Here is a 19,952-nt window from a genome sequence, read left to right as displayed (position 1 = left end):
CTTCTATTCAATACACGCTCTGGTCTATATTGCTTATAAGCTTGAATGCAATAAATACAGTTTAAAATAATAAAGTTTGTGCCTCAAGTTTGTTTATTGATTTTAATGTTTTCAACTAACTGAGTATTAAACTTTTACTCACCGTGTTTGTGCTTTCTTGGGAAATGTCCACCATGTTCGGACAGACACGTGCTTTTATGGTCATGTGACCTGAATGTATTTGCTATCTTGAGCCACCACTGCCGAAGGATTCCTTCCAACATGCAACAACAGACTTCTGTAGAAGCTAATCATTTCAGAAGTGGGATTGAAACCCATGCCTCTAAGGGAGACTGTGGCCTGAACGCAGGGCCTTAGACTGCTCGGCCATCCTGACACATAAAAAATAAACAAATTATCAGGATAAGTATCTGAACTAATATTTATTAAACAATATCTAATCAGCTTCACAGGTCCTCTGTTGAAGCTCAGGATTCTGTATAGGTTTTGTAGAACTACTGAAACTAAACTACACTAATCCAATACTCAACTGTTTTATTTGTTAATACTGATAAATCAAGTGTTGTAGTCATTGTAGACAGTGGTGGACCGTCGGGGCCAGCAACGCCTTCTCTGCTGGCCTAAACAGCAGTGATCTGAATCACTGACTTGCATTTTAATATATTTAATATATTTTTCCATGAATGTGTATTAAATTATTCCCAATTGTCTATTTTCTACATTTCCTAGCTTTGCTCTTGGTTGCACTGCTTCCAGTAGTGTATATGTATGATAAGAGTATTTATCCAATCATATTTCAGTCAGTGGCTGACATCATGTGTTGCCAGGGTGAAAGAAATCTGCCTAAACTGTTCCATTAACCAATGAGATTTCGAGTTGGCATCACTGGGGCCATCTAGCAGGCATACGATTACGTCAGCAATTTCCTGTCCTTTAATTGGATAATTGGAGTAGTCTGAGGCAGCAAACTATAAATATTTTTAGTTTTATTTAATATAAATATTTTTAGTATAAATAAGGATTAAAATATAAATATAATATATATATATATATATATTTTAACTCACGATGGCTGACAGAGCCATCTGAAATCGATTTGGTCGCGGACATCCTTACAAATGCATTTTCAAGGCGGACTTTTCAAGAAAATCCTTTTGATTCTTCAAAATACTTGGTAAGCTTTTTCAAGAACCATTTGTGCTTTTGGGTTTTCTTTTACACAGAACAAACAGTTTGCCTTCATTCCAGATCCCCGGAGTGGACTGTGTTTTTTTTTTGCTGCAGTGAAAGGAAACTTGTGAGACTGAATTGTGTTAATTTGTTTTTTGCTATATGTAATGTAATTTTATTCATGTTCGCTACAAGAGCCTGTGACACAATGCACTGTTATACAGTGTTTCTATATTCACTGCGTCTCATTTTGGATGCTGCGTCCTCCGGATATTGCAGTTTGCTGCATACGTCATCAAGAATGTCTTCATTAAGAAAATTAAAATGGACTATTCCTTGTGAGGTGTGAAATACTGAAGCCTAATTTCTTTTTTACTTTGCTATTTAACGGTTGATTATTATCTATTGCCGTGGCGTCATAATGATGCTATAGAGGTGGATTAATTCAGGAAGGACACCAGTGAAGGCCTAGGTGTGAAACGCACGGCCCACAACTGATTCTAGATAACATTCAGATATTAGATGTTAGGAGAAATTGGACTGCTAATATTTGTTTGTCAATAAACAATATGAAAATGGAATTCCCACCTGTTTTAATGTGTACATGTTCAGTATTTAATTTCTTTGCAGGTTAAACTCCACAGTTATGGTTAATGGCTCATATACACTATATTGCCAAAAGTATTTGCTCACCTGCCTTGACTCGCATATGAACTTAAGTGACATCCCATTCCTAATCCACAGGGTTCAATATGACGTCGGTCCACCCTTTGCAGCTATAACAGCTTCAACTCTTCTGGGAAGGCTGTCCACAAGGTTTAGGAGTGTGTTTATGGGAATTTTTGATCATTCTTCCAGAAGCGCATTTGTGAGGTCACACACTGATGTTGGACGAGAAGGCCTGGCTCTCAGTCTCCGCTCTAATTCATCCCAAAGGTGTTCTATCGGGTTGAGGTCAGGACTCTGTGCAGGCCAGTCAAGTTCATCCACACCAGACTCTGTCATCCATGTCTTTATGGACCTTGCTTTGTGCACTGGTGCACAGTCATGTTGGAAGAGGAAGGGGCCAGCTTCAAACTGTTCCCACAAAGTTGGGAGCATGGAATTGTCCAAAATGTCTTGGTATGCTGAAGCATTCAGAGTTCCTTTCACTGGAACTAAGGGGCCAAGCCCAGCTCCTGAAAAACAACTCCACACCATAATCCCCCCTCCACCAAACTTTACACTTGGCACAATGCAGTCAGACAAGTACCGTTCTCCTGGCAACCGCCAAACCCAGACTCGTCCATCAGATTGCCAGATGGAGAAGCGCGATTCGTCACTCCAGAGAACGCGTCTCCACTGCTCTAGAGTCCAGTGGCGGCGTGCTTTACACCACTGCATCCGACGCTTTGCATTGCACTTGGTGATGTATGGCTTGGATGCAGCTGCTCGGCCATGGAAACCCATTCCATGAAGCTCTCTGCGCACTGTTCTTGAGCTAATCTGAAGGCCACATGAAGTTTGGAGGTCTGTAGGGATTGACTCTGCAGAAAGTTGGCGACCTCTTCGCACTATGCGCCTCAGCATCCGCTGACCCCGCTCCGTCAGTTTACGTGGCCTACCACTTCGTGGCTGAGTTGCTGTCATTCCCAAACACTTCCACGTTCTTATAATACAGCTGACAGTTGACTGTGGAATATTTAGGAGCGAGGAAATTTCACGACTGGATTTGTTGCACAGGTGGCATCCTATCACAGTTCCACGCTGGAATTCACTGAGCTCCTGAGAGCGACCCATTCTTTCACAAATGTTTGTAAAAACAGTCTGCATGCCTAGGTGCTTGATTTTATACACCTGTGGCCATGGAAGTGATTGGAACACCTAAATCTCATTATTTGAATGGGTGAGTGAATACTTTTGGCAATATAGTGTATAAATACTGAGCTTCATAGTTTTGGATTTGAATTGTAATGTTTCATAAGTATTTTTGTTTTTATCTAGCCTACTAGAGGCAATATATTTCTAGAAAGGTTCCTACATAGTTTCTACATATTCTGTAGTTTGTTCACACAAATACTTGACAGATTTATTTCTTTTATTTATATCTTTACAACAGGATGTTTTGCAGAATAAATTGGGTTGACTGATGAAATGGAATCTGAAAAACACAACATATACAAGCAACATGACATGTCAAATGGATTAGTTTTAAGTGTTATGTTTGCTTACTTTAGAAACCAGTTTGGATTTGAATGGAATATTGGTTCCAGATATAGATGCAGACACTGATTACAAATATAGAATGTCATTAAATGACAAGCTAGTTTTAATTTTTAAATAATGATTCAATCTTTGCATAATTATTCATTAATATTTTTAATGATTATTGCAATTATTTCCTTTAAAGAACATTTCCTGCTTCATGTATGTAGTTGAATAAAATATAAATCTAGCTCCCTTAACTGAACTGTCATGTGATACTACAGGGTGGAGCTTCATGAAGAATGAGAAAGAAAAGATCTAAGCAGTGATATAGTAAACAAAATAAAAGGAGAAAAAAAAGACAAGAAAATGCTGTGTATAGCTAACAAAGGCTCCTGTGATCCATATAAATACACAACAAAAGTTGTATAAACTTTAGGAAACTTAAGTACCTTATCATTTATCCAGTGGTATCCTGTCTAATCTGTCCTACTGAATAAATTTAGAAATTAACTTTGTTCTACATTAAAATCATCTATTGAAAGTAATTGAATGAAAATATTCAGAAATCAGCGCCAGTTTCTGTTGTTCCACAAGGAGGCAGAATAAAACAATAAACCCAGCCACTAATAAACATGTGCTGCTGTCACTCTGTAACCATGTCTCTATCAGGAAATGTTCAAGAAACTCAACATTGTAGATTTTGTACCTATGATGTGGATTTTTATTTTTTGCCTAATGAAATCATTTTCACATTAAAGATAAATGATAAATGATAAATGAACACATTTAAGTGTAATGTTGTTAGTCACATAAATACACAAACAAGTAATTAATTGATTAATTGAATTATTGATTGTCTAAACCACTTTATATTTGACTAAGAGTGCAATAAGGAGTTAGAGACCCCTGGTATAATATGTAAAACCTTAATTATTAGATGAATGATAAATGTCTTGTTCCACATGTGAGACTGAATGTAATGTCAGGATGCAGAAAGTCAAGAATCTGTCAGTAAAACTGGTGACACTGTCATATGATGCTGAGGGGTGGAGCTTCATGAACCTCTGAAATGTTAATATAATAAAGTACAGAAAGACCTCAGAATATTGTCATTTTACTAACACCATTCATCATGATCACTGTTATATTCATGTGTCTGTGGCTTTCATTAGGTAAGTTATCATTGACCTTCTCAGAAAGGAAGTGTTACATTAATGATTAATTAGCCTTTATGATGTTAAGAAAAAGTATAATATGAGTTATATAACTGAAAAATAAAAATGATTATGTTCTCTTCTCTATGACAGGTGACTCCATGGAAGATCCAATAAAGCCACGTTCCCCTCATAAAGTTGTAGATGAAGGTGATGATGTTACTCTGTCCTGCAGCTACAAAGACTTCAGTGGTGCAGTAAATAACCTGCAATGGTACAAACAACATCCAAAATCTAAACCTGAGTTCCTTTTTTACATTTTCCCAAGTGGAGATAAAACTGACCCTATGCCACCACGTCTGTCTGCTGAAGTTGATGATAAAACTAAACAAGTGGATCTGATCATCTCCTCTGCTGCTGTATCAGACTCTGCTCTATACTACTGTGCTCTGGAGCCCACAGTGACAGGAAATCCAGCTGCACTGTACAAAAACACTGACACAGTTTTGTTATATTGAAGGTAGATAAACTGCTTAAACTCAATAATCTACATTCCATCAAATCAGGAACTCTGCTAGTTTTTGACTCTCACAATTTTCAAGTGAAATAAACTCACACAGCAGAATAAACTCATGAACAGGATATTATTATACATCAAATGTACATTAAATAATTGCTTAAATTAGTAATTAGTAAATATTTTACAGTAATTCATTACACATTTTTCAAAAATATACAAAAATGTATTTTGAAAAAAGCTTCAGTTTTACCAACTTAAATAAAAGAAAATTAAGTAAACCTAACTCTAGGAAACAATTCATTTTAATTATTTAAGTAACTATTTGCTATTATTTATACTGTGTTATAGTTTTTTTTTACTCAAACGGGAAATAAAAAAGAACCTTATTAATTAAAATGTGTTTGTTTCCCCAAATTAATGTTTTTTTTGCTATGTTTATGTATTGTGTTGTAATTGTTGTCATAATTAAAAATAATTAAAAAAATAAATGTATGTACAACAGTCTGCCATAAGATCAGCAAACTTCCATGTATTTATTTTATTTTGCTCTCTTTTGGTCATCATCATGAGGAGACTCTTGCAGAAGACTGAACAGGAGTTGTTTGTTCTCTGATATAACTGAGGACAGCTAGCTAGCAAGCTAACATTAGCTATGTCTGTTTATAACAGTAGCTTGCAGAGTCAAATGCTGCACTCATACAGTAGTTCAGAATTATCAGCTAACAAAAACACAAAACCTCTTGTTACCTATACAGCCTGAATACAAGTATAGCTTTTCTATTCCTTAGTTTTAAAAGTTAGTATCAAAGGTTATAGTATTGTCAGATATTGTGTCATTTGGTGTTAGATTCTAGAGACACAGCCCTGATCTCTAACTCCAAAAGATATGTTTAAGAGGTGAAGTCAGATGCAGTGGGTTGATCAGCAACAGTGGAATAGTTCTGTGTTGTATTACTGACTCAGTTCACTGTCACTGATACTGTGAAGTGATGATCTGTGTAAAATTATGCTCCAACAGCATCACTTCCTGGGTGTGTCCTTCTAGAGACGTGTAAAGTTCAGCACATACAGCACTATTATACAGAATCCTCACAGAGCTGTGTTCAGAAATGGATCAACTATACAACTTACTGTACATAGTGAGATACATACCACTGATTCTCACTCTAGTTACAGGTAATTCATTTTCATTAGTTAATTCACTGTATTAACTAATAATTTGGATTTTAGAGTATAGAGTAATTTCCTAATTTGTCTGGTCAATATTTGGTTTTAAAAAATGCTTAACAGTTTAATTTCTTAATGTTCTTATCAACAGGCATTTTTGCAGATAAAATTGAGCCAACAAATGAAGATTCCATCGTTGGGAAGGAAACAGAAAGTGTTACTCTGAAATGTTCATATGAGTCAAGCAGTGAAAATATTCGGCTTTACTGGTACAAACAATATCCTAACAGCGCACCACAGTTTTTACTGTATAAAGGCGCAAGGTCAGTTTCAGGACAGCGTAAACCCACTGATACTCGATTAGAGACAAAAACAAGCAGAGACTCTACTGAACTCACTATCAGAGGACTAAAGCTCTCAGATTCTGCACTCTATCATTGTGCTCTAAGAGTAGCAGCACAGTGATACAGAGTCACTGAAAGGCTTTACAAAAACGTATAAACCAGTATAAATGAAGATTCTAAAACCACATCAAAGATCCTTCCTTTACCAACCTGTTATCAGAAAACCACAGACACAAACAATGTTTGTAGTAATTCTGTGGTATAAATGAATAAATAAAAAAGTAGTAACTAAGCAAATAAACAAACAAACAAACATATTAATAAAAATAAAATGTGTTTAAAAAAGACAAACTACATATTAATCAAAGTAAAGTAAAGAATCTACATTTTTATAATCAAAAAGCATTTTACAGATACTAACAGATTCATTGTGTTTGGTGTTGTAGGTGCATATGACAATTTAGCTTATTAACCCTTCTTACCAGTTTTGTCCATGATTCACTGTAATTAATGATAATTTATACATTTATAAGTAAGTAAATAAATAAATAAATAAACATTTACATGAATGTATTGATTCAATTGTGTGTCTCTTGTGCATGTATGTACAGATGCATGTTATTTTGTTGGATGTGAGCTAGAGCAAGTAGAGAGTATACAGAGAGTAGAAGGTTCAGTAAAAAGTTTAACTGCATGCACATTTGATTAATAAAGGTCAATGTTTCTTTTACTGTATATATACTAATACATGACTGTGAGATTAAGTATGTCTCTGACGTTTGAGCAATCCAACCTACTAACTGAGACACAGTTACCATCTCTATCATGCTGCTCTTTAATCTTTTACTGTTAATGCTTCTTCTAGGTATGTTCAACTTAATACTAGTTCTTATGACCAAGTTGGGACATGAAGTGTGAGAAATAGCACAGGGTTATATATATAGGAGGTAGAACAGAACATGTATGTGATGCCCCAGAGTTAACAGGAATGAGTCTCACAACACAGACCAAAAGACCAAAAATAACAAAACAGAAACAAACTGAGATTAGCTATCTGACCTAAACAAAAAGAAAAAAGAAAGAAATGACCATCTCCAACAAAAATGGCAGTCATAGCCCTCATGCCAGTGAATACATACAACGTCTCAATATTTACATGTACAAAGAAAGATTATATACACAAGGCAGCAACGATTAACAAGAAGCAGATCAAACTTGTAGTCAAGGCAGGCAAAGGTCAAAATCAGAACAGTAAAACACAACACTGAATCTCAACACACACGCAAGCACAACACACCAAGTGAGCATTGAAGTTGGGGTTACTGGCTCCCATCCCAGCCTTGGCAGAAGTGTTAACTGCTGGAGCTGAAGCAGTAAGGAGGGCTAGAGTACAGAGGGGACCAACCTGAAGGACTAAACACATATAAGACAGAATATACAACACAACCTCACCGGATGTAACACTTCATATTAGTTCCAAGATGTTTTCATATTTCATTTACTTCATTTCTCTTTTTAGCACAGGGAGCACATCAATTCAAATGACTGAGCATCTTATATGCATTTTGATGAGAGGCTTCATGTGGATTAGACCTGACCTATTGACCTATTTAGAAAATGGGACATTTAGTCTACAGAACATAATTCCCAGGCTGTGACACAAATATGTTAATATGACGAATTACAATTTGCATTAAAATGTGTATCATCACATAACTAAAATCCACAAAGGGTTCATTCATTAATCTTGAGTAAACATCTGACCAGGATCAAGGTGATGGTGATAGGGTCACTGTCACTATATTTAGTAAAAATCAGCCCTAAAAGATGTAAACAACATTCAATAAATTCTATTATGAAAATTCATTGCTTTTTTTGATCAATATGATACCAGAACTGACATGTGACAGAGCTGACATGACTATGAGTAAGTAAAAGTGGGTGGAGCTAGATGTGGTAAGATACAGTTTAGAAAGTTTCACAGAGATCCTGCCATTTATACCTACTGCAAGAGAGACACACCAGTCATGTTACTCTTCTTTATTTGCATAGTTGTTAAAAACATTGGTAAGTCATTTATATTATACACAAACTTTAGGTTAATGTTGGAGATTTGAACTGATACCTAAACATGATTCAGTTAAAAAAATTAACACCCTTAAGTAATGAATAAAGTTTATGTTGTTGTAATGTTTTATAGCAGGTGCTGTTGACAGCAGCATTGCACCAGAACAAACCATCATATCTTCAAGTGAAGGCAGCAACATCACACTGACCTGCACATATGATGATTCAGCTTACTCTCTCCACTGGTATCGACAAAAACCTCAATCAGGACCAGAGTTTCTGCTGCTGATTCAGAAATCTACAGATTATGTCACTAAAGCTGAACATCTTGACCCACGACTATCCATCAAACTTCACAAAACGAACAAGAAAGTAGATCTGGAGATCTTTCCTGCTGCAGTATCAGACTCTGCACTGTACTACTGCACCATGGAGCCCACAGTGACACAAAACTCAAACAGACTGTACAAAAAGTCAGGCTGCATGTTTTTCTCAGCAGGGGGAGATGTTTACCTGTTTCATTTAAATACAGTATTTCTTAATTCTCAGACCTTGATGTTGATTTGCTTTGAAATCCAATAATGATCCTCTTACATATGTTGTTATTATTTATTGGTTGAATAATCAGAAAACAAATCCTTTAAAAGTAAATGTTAATCTTTAATCAGCTCTTGACTGATCACAAATAACATGCAACACATATATACAATATATATATATATATTGGTGTTGCATGTTATTTGTCATCAGTCAAAAGCTGACAGCACAAGTTAGCAAGTTCACTAAAACACAAGGCCATGTTGAACAGAAAAGACTTCTCTGCTCAGTCTCCACAGCACTAAGTGCAGGTCTCATAGCCAGTGGTGGCAGCTTTTAGCCCACTGACTTTAGCTAGCTTAGTAAATGACAGTGTAAAATTTAAATGCCAGAAAAACCCCAAAATGCTATACTATTTCAGGAATAATGACATTAAATATTAATTCTGATGAACAGTTATTTCTGTGTTTATTGTGCTTGAGAATTGATGTATTTAACATATGTTTCTTTGGTCTTGAGTCTTGAATAATAAGAATGTCCAGTAGTCTGATGACCCAGTGTGCTTTTGACATTGATATTAAAAGACTTCAGCACATAATTACTGTGGGTTTTGGGAATATGTCTGTTACCCTCTGAGACTCTGCATCTGCAGAACCTGTAAAAGAAAGCAAGTCTGTTTCGGAAACTTCTAAGTGAGAATTTTGTTTTGTTTTCCAACACAGAAATGGTCCTTTTAGGCATTTTTGTTAGCTTGTATCTCTCAAGGCATATATTACCACTGCTATTTGTAACCTGTCATATGTGACAGTAAATGTTATGTATTAAGTTATTTCAGGAGTTGTTTGTTCTCTGACATAACTGTGAGAATAACTAGCTAGTAAGCTAACCTATTTAGAAAATGGGACATTTAGTCTACAGAACATAATTCCCAGGCTGTGACACAAATATGTTAATATGACGAATTACAATTTGCATTAAAATGTGTATCATCACATAACTAAAATCCACAAAGGGTTCATTCATTAATCTTGAGTAAACATCTGACCAGGATCAAGGTGATGGTGATAGGGTCACTGTCACTATATTTAGTAAAAATCAGCCCTAAAAGATGTAAACAACATTCAATAAATTCTATTATGAAAATTCATTGCTTTTTTTGATCAATATGATACCAGAACTGACATGTGACAGAGCTGACATGACTATGAGTAAGTAAAAGTGGGTGGAGCTAGATGTGGTAAGATACAGTTTAGAAAGTTTCACAGAGATCCTGCCATTTATACCTACTGCAAGAGAGACACACCAGTCATGTTACTCTTCTTTATTTGCATAGTTGTTAAAAACATTGGTAAGTCATTTATATTATACACAAACTTTAGGTTAATGTTGGAGATTTGAACTGATACCTAAACATGATTCAGTTAAAAAAATTAACACCCTTAAGTAATGAATAAAGTTTATGTTGTTGTAATGTTTTATAGCAGGTGCTGTTGACAGCAGCATTGCACCAGAACAAACCATCATATCTTCAAGTGAAGGCAGCAACATCACACTGACCTGCACATATGATGATTCAGCTTACTCTCTCCACTGGTATCGACAAAAACCTCAATCAGGACCAGAGTTTCTGCTGCTGATTCAGAAATCTACAGATTATGTCACTAAAGCTGAACATCTTGACCCACGACTATCCATCAAACTTCACAAAACGAACAAGAAAGTAGATCTGGAGATCTTTCCTGCTGCAGTATCAGACTCTGCACTGTACTACTGCACCATGGAGCCCACAGTGACACAAAACTCAAACAGACTGTACAAAAAGTCAGGCTGCATGTTTTTCTCAGCAGGGGGAGATGTTTACCTGTTTCATTTAAATACAGTATTTCTTAATTCTCAGACCTTGATGTTGATTTGCTTTGAAATCCAATAATGATCCTCTTACATATGTTGTTATTATTTATTGGTTGAATAATCAGAAAACAAATCCTTTAAAAGTAAATGTTAATCTTTAATCAGCTCTTGACTGATCACAAATAACATGCAACACATATATACAATATATATATATATATTGGTGTTGCATGTTATTTGTCATCAGTCAAAAGCTGACAGCACAAGTTAGCAAGTTCACTAAAACACAAGGCCATGTTGAACAGAAAAGACTTCTCTGCTCAGTCTCCACAGCACTAAGTGCAGGTCTCATAGCCAGTGGTGGCAGCTTTTAGCCCACTGACTTTAGCTAGCTTAGTAAATGACAGTGTAAAATTTAAATGCCAGAAAAACCCCAAAATGCTATACTATTTCAGGAATAATGACATTAAATATTAATTCTGATGAACAGTTATTTCTGTGTTTATTGTGCTTGAGAATTGATGTATTTAACATATGTTTCTTTGGTCTTGAGTCTTGAATAATAAGAATGTCCAGTAGTCTGATGACCCAGTGTGCTTTTGACATTGATATTAAAAGACTTCAGCACATAATTACTGTGGGTTTTGGGAATATGTCTGTTACCCTCTGAGACTCTGCATCTGCAGAACCTGTAAAAGAAAGCAAGTCTGTTTCGGAAACTTCTAAGTGAGAATTTTGTTTTGTTTTCCAACACAGAAATGGTCCTTTTAGGCATTTTTGTTAGCTTGTATCTCTCAAGGCATATATTACCACTGCTATTTGTAACCTGTCATATGTGACAGTAAATGTTATGTATTAAGTTATTTCAGGAGTTGTTTGTTCTCTGACATAACTGTGAGAATAACTAGCTAGTAAGCTAACACTTGCTATGTCTGTTATAACAGTAGCTTGGAGAATCAAATGCTGCACTCATACAGTAGTTCAGAAATATCAGCTAACAAAAACACAAACACGTGTCTTTTGTTGTTAGATTCCTGAGACACATCCCTGACCTCTAACTCCAATAGATATGTTTAAGAGGTGAAGTCAGATGCAGTGGGTTGATCAGCAACAGTGGAATAGTTCTGTGTTGTATTAGTGACTCAGTTCACTGTCACTGATACTGTGAAGTGATGATCTGTATAAAATTATGCTCCAACAGCATCACTTCCTGGAATTTCCTGGAAATTGGAATTTTTATCTAGTTTGTTTAACAGGGTTTTAGAGAGTGAGAAGATGCCTGAGGAATGGAGAAGAGGTGTAGAGAAGATCTTTAAGAATAAGGGTGATGTGCAGAGTTGCAGCAACTATAGGGGGATAAAGTTGATGAGCCATACAATGAATCTATGGGAAAGAGTAGTGGAAGCTAGGTTAAGGAAGGTAGTGGAAATATGTGAGCAGCAGTATGGCTTCATGCCCAGAAAGAGCACAACAGATGCAATTTTTGCTCTGAGAATGTTGATGGAGAAGTATAGGGATGGTCAGAGAGAGTTGCACTGTGTGTTTGTAGACTTGGAGAAAGCATATGACAGGGTGCCAAGGGAAGAGCTGTACATCAGAGGGACAGCTCATGTTGGACGTTTGGGGGACAAAGGAAGGGAGGCCAGATTAAGATGGTTTGGACATGTTCAGAGGAGGGAGAGTGAGTATATTGGTAGGAGAATGTTGGACATGGAGCTGCAAGGAAGGAGGAAAAGAGGAAGGCCAAAGAGGAGGTATATGGATGTAATGAATGAGGATATGAAGCTAGTGGGTGTAAGTGTTGAGGATGTAGAAGATAGGGATAGGAGGAGAGAGATGATTCACTGTGGAGACCCCTGAAGGGAAAAGCCGAAAGAAGAAGAAGAGGTTTCAAATATTATCTTGTGATTAATAATCAAGTATTTAAGAAAATCTAAAGTAATTTTGTGTGTTTACTTCCCTGTTAGGACAGGATGTACAACAAGACTTTCTTAATGGCCAATTCAGTGGAGTTGTTAAGTTTTACAGCTACTATCAACATCTGTTTTCTTGTGAGGAAAAAAAAACATGGAAATGACAAATTCAGCAGTATTTGAAAGAGATATATATGGGGGCTATGAAGACATAGGTATTTGTATAAATATTTCTTCCATATTCCAAAATCAGTGTCACACAGTGCAATCCCAAAAACCACCTACTAAAGAAAGGAGAGAGAGAGAGAGAGAGAGAGAGAGAGAGAGAGAGAGAGAGAGAGAGACAGAGAGAGAGAGAGAGAGAGAGAGACAGAGAGAGAGACCCAAAAACAAGTGTTGTAACTTTTAATGTCAAAATATCACAGAAAAATTGAGTAAATGGTATGAGTGAATCCATTGTTTCTCAGAACCAGATTGTTTTATTAATACAAAAATATTTCTACAAGCTTTATATAAACAGTATTCAGAACAGCAGATCTGTCATGAATATACATAAATACAAGTAGGTGGAGCTAGAGGTGGAGATGTACATCAAATAGTAACACTGACATTCATTTCTAAAGCTAGAGGTTTGAACTAAACACTCAGGAAAACAATGTTGTTCCTCTTCGTGGTGTTTTTCACTCTTGCTGATGTTGGTAAGTCATATACACTGCACACAAAATATTATTTTTTCTAATTTATAAGACGTAATTTTCCATGTGAAATGTGTCATTTATGATTAAAATATCACAATATTGTTGTAATGTTTTTATAGCAGAGGCTGCTGACAATAACATTAAACCAGATCAAACCAATGTATTTTCAATGGAAGGCAGCAACATCTCACTGTCCTGCACATATACTGGATCAGTTGACAGACTCCACTGGTATCGACAAAAACCTGGATCAAGACCCGAGTTTCTGCTGCTTATTTATGAAAGCACTGAAACTGTCACTGAGGCTCAACCACCTCATCCACGATTGTCCATAAAACTTAAAAAGAGCAAGATAAAACGAATAAGAAAGTGGATCTGATCATCTCCTCTGCTGCTGTATCAGACTCTGCTCTATACTACTGTGCTCTGCAGCCCACAGTGACAGGAAATCCAGCTGCACTGTACAAAAACTTTCACACAGTTTTGTTATATTAAAAGCAGCTCTTCCAATGCTCTAGAGAAAGTTACATGTCCTTTTGGGGGATTCTATCATTTTCTCTATTGGTCAGGGTCATAGTAGATACAGAGTCTGTCCCAGACATGAGGTGGGAAAACACCCTGAATGGGATGTCAGTCCTTTGCACTCCACAAACCCTTTCACACACTCATTCACACAGAAGTGCAATTTCTCCTAGCAAATCTTCCTACTGTCATGTTTTTTTGGAAGTGATGCAAAACTGCACACAAACTGACACTAACCTAAACTCCTGTTAAAATCCTTCTGCTTAAAGTATTTTCTTGCAGTATGGAGTAATTTTTATAATAAAGAAAGATTTCTACCCTCATGGTACAATTCCATATTGACTGATAACAAGTGCACTAAAGACAAGTCTCAGGTCAATCCTCATAGCAGAATTCCACAATGCCAGTGGACTCATGATCCTCTCTGTTCTGTCTGGAGTAATTACACTGCAGATGAAGGGCATTTTGTTGTCTAAGTGTCGTAACTTCACATATATAATAGTCAAACTAATCAGTTATAGCCCAATGTTCAACAAGTAAAACCTCAACAGAAGGAGATCATCTTCACAACTAAGGATTATCTTATTATCAGTTCCTTGTATTTTCAAACAAGTAACTAGAACCGTCTTATTCATTAGTGCATTGTTGTCTTCTGATCTTTTGCAGTGTTCAGTGTGAGAAAGAATCATTATGTTGTGATTCATGAACAAACATCTGAGTAAATTTATCTAAAGGGAATTGTTTGTGTGTGTGTGTGCGCGTGTGTGTGTGTGTGTGTGTGTGTGTGTGTGTGTGTGTGTGTTTAATCCCCTGATAGGAAAAGAAGCATGTCATATGAATATAAAGTATTTCTCAATGGCCAGTTCAGTTTAGTTGTTGAGATTTACAGCTGTTTTCAACATCTGTTTCCTTTTAGTTTTCTATTATTATTTCTTTTCGTGCTTTACATTAAATAATGTAACCTGGTGTTGTAAATACAATTTAAATGTAAGTTCTAATATATAATTACTAATCCACAGTATGAATATAAGGTTTTTCGCTTCAGTGAACACAAGATGGCGCAGTCACTTATCTTATTGTGGGTTAAGTTCTAGAGACACTACCACACAACCTGCTCACATTCTCTGAGATGATGGAAGCTACATTTCACAGTAAAACCTTTGTGACATAGAGTATACTTGTTCTTCTATCATACATACTGCTGATATAATATCCTAACCCCTGCCCTGGTTACTCTTAGTGCCTAAGCTAATTTCAGAGATATCATTCTGATTAAACAACACAACTGTCCACTTAACACTAAACTGTCATAAGAATAAATACTCATCTAATGTCATTTCTGTGACAAGCAAAAGTACCTGTTGTGTCAGAAACACTGAAAACTGGAAACTTATCTGTAAATCTGCCTTTACTCTTCTTTCTCTTCTTCTGATGCTATTGTGAGTTTAAACCTTAATTATCAAGTAAAAAAAGTATTCGTTATTCTCAATTAAACCTTATTCTCTTCCACTTAGTGTTTCTATCATTAATCTGCCTGCTGGTGTTTATACAATAATTCTCTAATTTAGAGATATCACTAACATATATAATTAAAATACTGACAATGTAATTATTAGATTAGATTTTTACTAGATTAAATTGATCATTTTTACATAAATACATTAATTTCCTGCTTTCAGTATGAGTTTACTTAAATGTGCTCTGGACAGGTTCCCCATATGAGGCTGAATGTAAAGCCAGGATGTTTCAGTAAGATTCAACAATCTGACAACAACATTGGTGACACTGTCATGTGATGCTGTGGGGTGGAGCAATTTTGAAGCTTTATGGTGTTAACATATTAGATTACAGAAAGATCTCCACTATTTTCACTGAGCTAAGACCAGTCATCATGTTCACTGTTATATTCATGTATCTGTGGCTTTCACTAGGTGAGTTAACATTGACTTTTTGTTATTGCAGAAATATTAACTATATTATATTAAATATTAGTCTGTGTGGTGATGCAGTGTGAAAATGCTGAGGAGGTCAGACTAAAATATTTCCTATTGATTATTTAAAGTTTATGTTCTCGTCTCTATGACAGGTGACTCCATGGCAAATTCAGTAGAGCCAGATTTCCCTCATAAAGCTGTAGATGAAGGTGATGATGTTACTCTGCCCTGCAAATACAAAAAAAGTGGTGGAACAGACAACCTGTACTGGTACAGACAATATCCAAAATCTAAACCTGAGTTCCTTCTTCAAATTGTTCAACGAGAAACTCCAATTTCCAACACTCAACTAAGAATATCTGCTAAATTTGATGATAAACAAGTGGATCTGATCATCTCCTCTGCTGCTGTATCAGACTCTGCTCTATACTACTGTGCTCTGAGGCCCACAGTGACAGGAAATCCAGCTGCACTGTACAAAAACTTTCACACAGTTTTGCTACATGCCCTTTTGGGGAAGTCTCTCTTTCTTTCTCAAGATTTATAAAGAGTTTATATTATTATAATATTTGATTATTAGTAGACAGTTCATTCATTCATTCATTCATTCTTCTTCTATTCTTCTATAACTATTCTATTTTGGCCAGGAAACGAGAAGTTACATTAGACAGAAAGTTAAACAGAAAGGTACTCAGAGGGTCCAATTGGGACCTGAGGCTCTGTACAAGTTCAGGAGTTGAATAAAGTAATGTTCTGAAAATTATTATTGTCATAATTTGTGAAAAAAACAAACAATCAAACAAAACCATGGCTTCTTTTTCCCAGCAGGCTTTTTTATGTGCAAATTGGGATATAGTTTTATGATTGAGTAAAAAATAAATAAATAACTAAGTTCAAACAGAAAAGACCTTGGTGTGTTAAAGTCTCTTTCCTTTCACCACAAGATGGTGGAGGCTGTTATCTTATTGTTGGACAAGTACTAGGATTCTGCTTACATCCCCCAGAGATGCTGACATTATGATTATGAATACTTTACACAATTATAAAGACTACAGCTATTCTTCAGCCTTACATAGATAATACTTTTATATATAAAAAAGTCTAGAACCAATCAGAATGTTTTAATAATCTCTGCTTGTACAATCAAGCTAATTAGTGTCATTTTCAACACATCATCAAGCCTTGAAAGGAGTTTGCTTGAATCCAGAAAGGAAACTGAACTTGTAGTAGGGCTGTACATGCAATTTCTGTAAAAATGAAATGTACATGTTCACTTGCAATGGGATGTTTGTCATGAGATAATATAAATACTACACTCTTTATTTGTACACAGTTTCATGCTTAAATGAAAAATAATGATATAAAAATCCATCAATACAGATGATATTGATAAAAAATGATAGATTAGAGAAAGAAAAGAGGCTGGTTTGTTCCTCACCACAGTAAAATACTCCTCAACTGTTTGTAATCCTATTTAATAAACAGGTCATTAGGTCTACACACACCTAAATTTCCATTTCCCATCCTGCATTGTACCAGACTCCACTTCCCACAATGCACACTCACTTCCACATTCATTAGTTCATTTATTTTATTGAAGTATTTTTCATGCTATCAGTTTGTGTTTGTTTACCATGTGCTCAGGAAAATTTATCCATGTGGTGCTGAATGTAAAGCCAGAAAGCTTCAGTAAGAATCAACAATCTGTCAGTAACATTAGTGACACTGTCATGTGATGCTGGGGGGTGGAGCTTCATGAATGTTTATAATGTTAATATATCAGACTGCAGAAATTTTATTTTCATTTATAAGCTCATCCATCATGTTCACTGTTATATTCATTTGTCTGTGGCTTTCACTCGGTGAGTTAACATTGATTTTTGTAGATTCAGAAATTGTTTTTAATTAGATTTACTTAGTCTTATTAGTTATGTAGTATATCTGCGTAATTTAACACTGCAATGTGTGTACTTTCATTCGTTTGTGTTAAAGCTTGACACAGGAAACCTGCTCTCCACATAGCAATATCTCTACAGATGGTATAACCACTACAGAACAATTCTGGGGTTTTTAGCAGTGACTATAACTGCCTTATTTATTAGTGCATCATTTGTTTTCTGCTCTTGTGCACAGTATTCACAGTAAAATAAAGTCAATTCAGTTTAAGTTGAACAATGGATACTGCTACAAACAAGGAGACCACTCGCGTGCGGTGCTGCGTGTGCCGCTGTCAAACCTTTATATCCTTTTATTTAGGAATAAATATTTTACAATGATAAAATAGCATGTCTGATGCAATGGTTTGTGAAGTAACAGTGTTTTTGTTCTGTGTTGTACCGGTTACTCAGTTCACTGTCACTGATATTGTTAAGTAATAATCTGTAAAAAGTTATACTACAACTGCATCACTTCCTGGGTGTGTCCTTCTAGAGACGTGTAAAGTTCAGCACATACAGCACTATTATACAGAATCCTCACAGAGCTGTGTTCAGAAATGGATCAACTATACAACTTACTGTACATAGTGAGATACATACCACTGATTCTCACTCTAGTTACAGGTCATTTTCAATCAGTTATTAATTATTGCAATGATATTTAATCAGTTAAATAATTGCATTAATTAATAAGCATGTTTGTATTAATCTAGTAATTTCTTGATTCCTTAAGTCAATATTGGAATTACAAAAAATACTTCACTGACATGTTTCTTTATGTTTTTGTCACACCAGGAAGCTTTGCAGATAAAATTGAGCCAACAGATGCAAACATTGTCAGGAAAGAAGCAGTGACTGTTATTCTGAAATGTTCATATGAGGCAAGCAGTGAAGACATTTTGCTTTACTGGTACAAACAATATCCTAACAGCGCACCACAGTTTTTACTGTATAAAGGTGCAAGGTCAAGAGCAAGTTATGGGAGCACTCCTGATGATCGTCGACTAGAGTCGAAAACAAGCAGAGACTCTACTGAACTTACTATCAGAGGTCTAAAGCTCTCAGATTCTGCACTCTATCATTGTGCTCTTAGAGACGTAGCACAGTGATACAGAGTCACTGAAAGGCTTTACAAAAACATCAACATGGTATATTAAGTTTCTAAAACCACAGAAGATGAAAGAGACTCACTTTTCCAACTTATCAGTTAACCACAGATACAAACAACATTTGTGAAAACATTTGCAGCTGGAGCTAAATTTCCCCTAAGTCTGAATGAGTGTGTGAATGTGTCTGTGCATTTTGTCCTGCATTAGACTGCTGTATCATCCAGGGTGTATTCCTGCATCATCCCTAGTGTTGCTGGGAGAAGCTCCAGATTCACCTGCCCAGGACAAAGCATGAATGAATGAATGAAGGTGTGTATATATAATGTATATAGACAGTTGTGGAAGTGTGACCAGGATAAAGTAGGTACTAAAAATAAACTCTGATTGAATGACCATTCATTAGGTTTCAGCTGCAGCTTATGGATCTGGGGCTTGGTTTTACTGTAGTTTTAGCATACTAAGATTTGCTAATTGTCTAGTAGATGAGAAAGAGTTGCTGTGTGAGGTAAAGCAGAGTTATCATGAATATGAATAAATATGATGTTTATTTCAAAAGATAAACACAAACTAACTAAACACTCAGGATAACAATGTTATTATGCCCACTTGGTTTTCTTCACTATTGCTGATATTGCTAAGTCCTTTAGTTTGCAAGTTACAAACCAAAAGAACAAGTATTTTAATTAAGTTGCTTAATAATAAATTGTTGTCAATAAATTCAAATAAATTGGTGTATTTATAGTAAAGGCTGTTGACAACAATTCATCCACCCAGAATACACTGTTTAATGTAATCACAATCATCTTTAAGTAACCAAACATAACTATAAAATAAATACATAT

The 19,952-nt window shown here is 35.7% G+C and overlaps 1 gene segment (V, D, J or C); it reads left to right on the top strand.

The window, feature by feature from the left end:
* The first annotated feature begins 4,489 nt into the window (after nt 1–4,489).
* On the top strand, nt 4,490–5,899 carry LOC131349917 (T cell receptor alpha variable 12-3-like). The segment is given in 3 exon segments: nt 4,490–4,529; nt 4,665–4,957; nt 5,879–5,899. Coding segments are annotated over 3 exon segments (354 nt in total).
* Nucleotides 5,900–19,952: the final 14,053 nt, after the last annotated feature.

The sequence above is a fragment of the Hemibagrus wyckioides genome, unplaced genomic scaffold (genome assembly GCF_019097595.1).
Source record: "Hemibagrus wyckioides isolate EC202008001 unplaced genomic scaffold, SWU_Hwy_1.0 Contig16, whole genome shotgun sequence".
In the NCBI taxonomy this organism is placed as follows: domain Eukaryota; kingdom Metazoa; phylum Chordata; class Actinopteri; order Siluriformes; family Bagridae; genus Hemibagrus; species Hemibagrus wyckioides.
The sequence above is the reverse complement of the archived record's forward strand: the minus strand, read 5'-3'. Positions and strand labels throughout refer to the sequence as shown.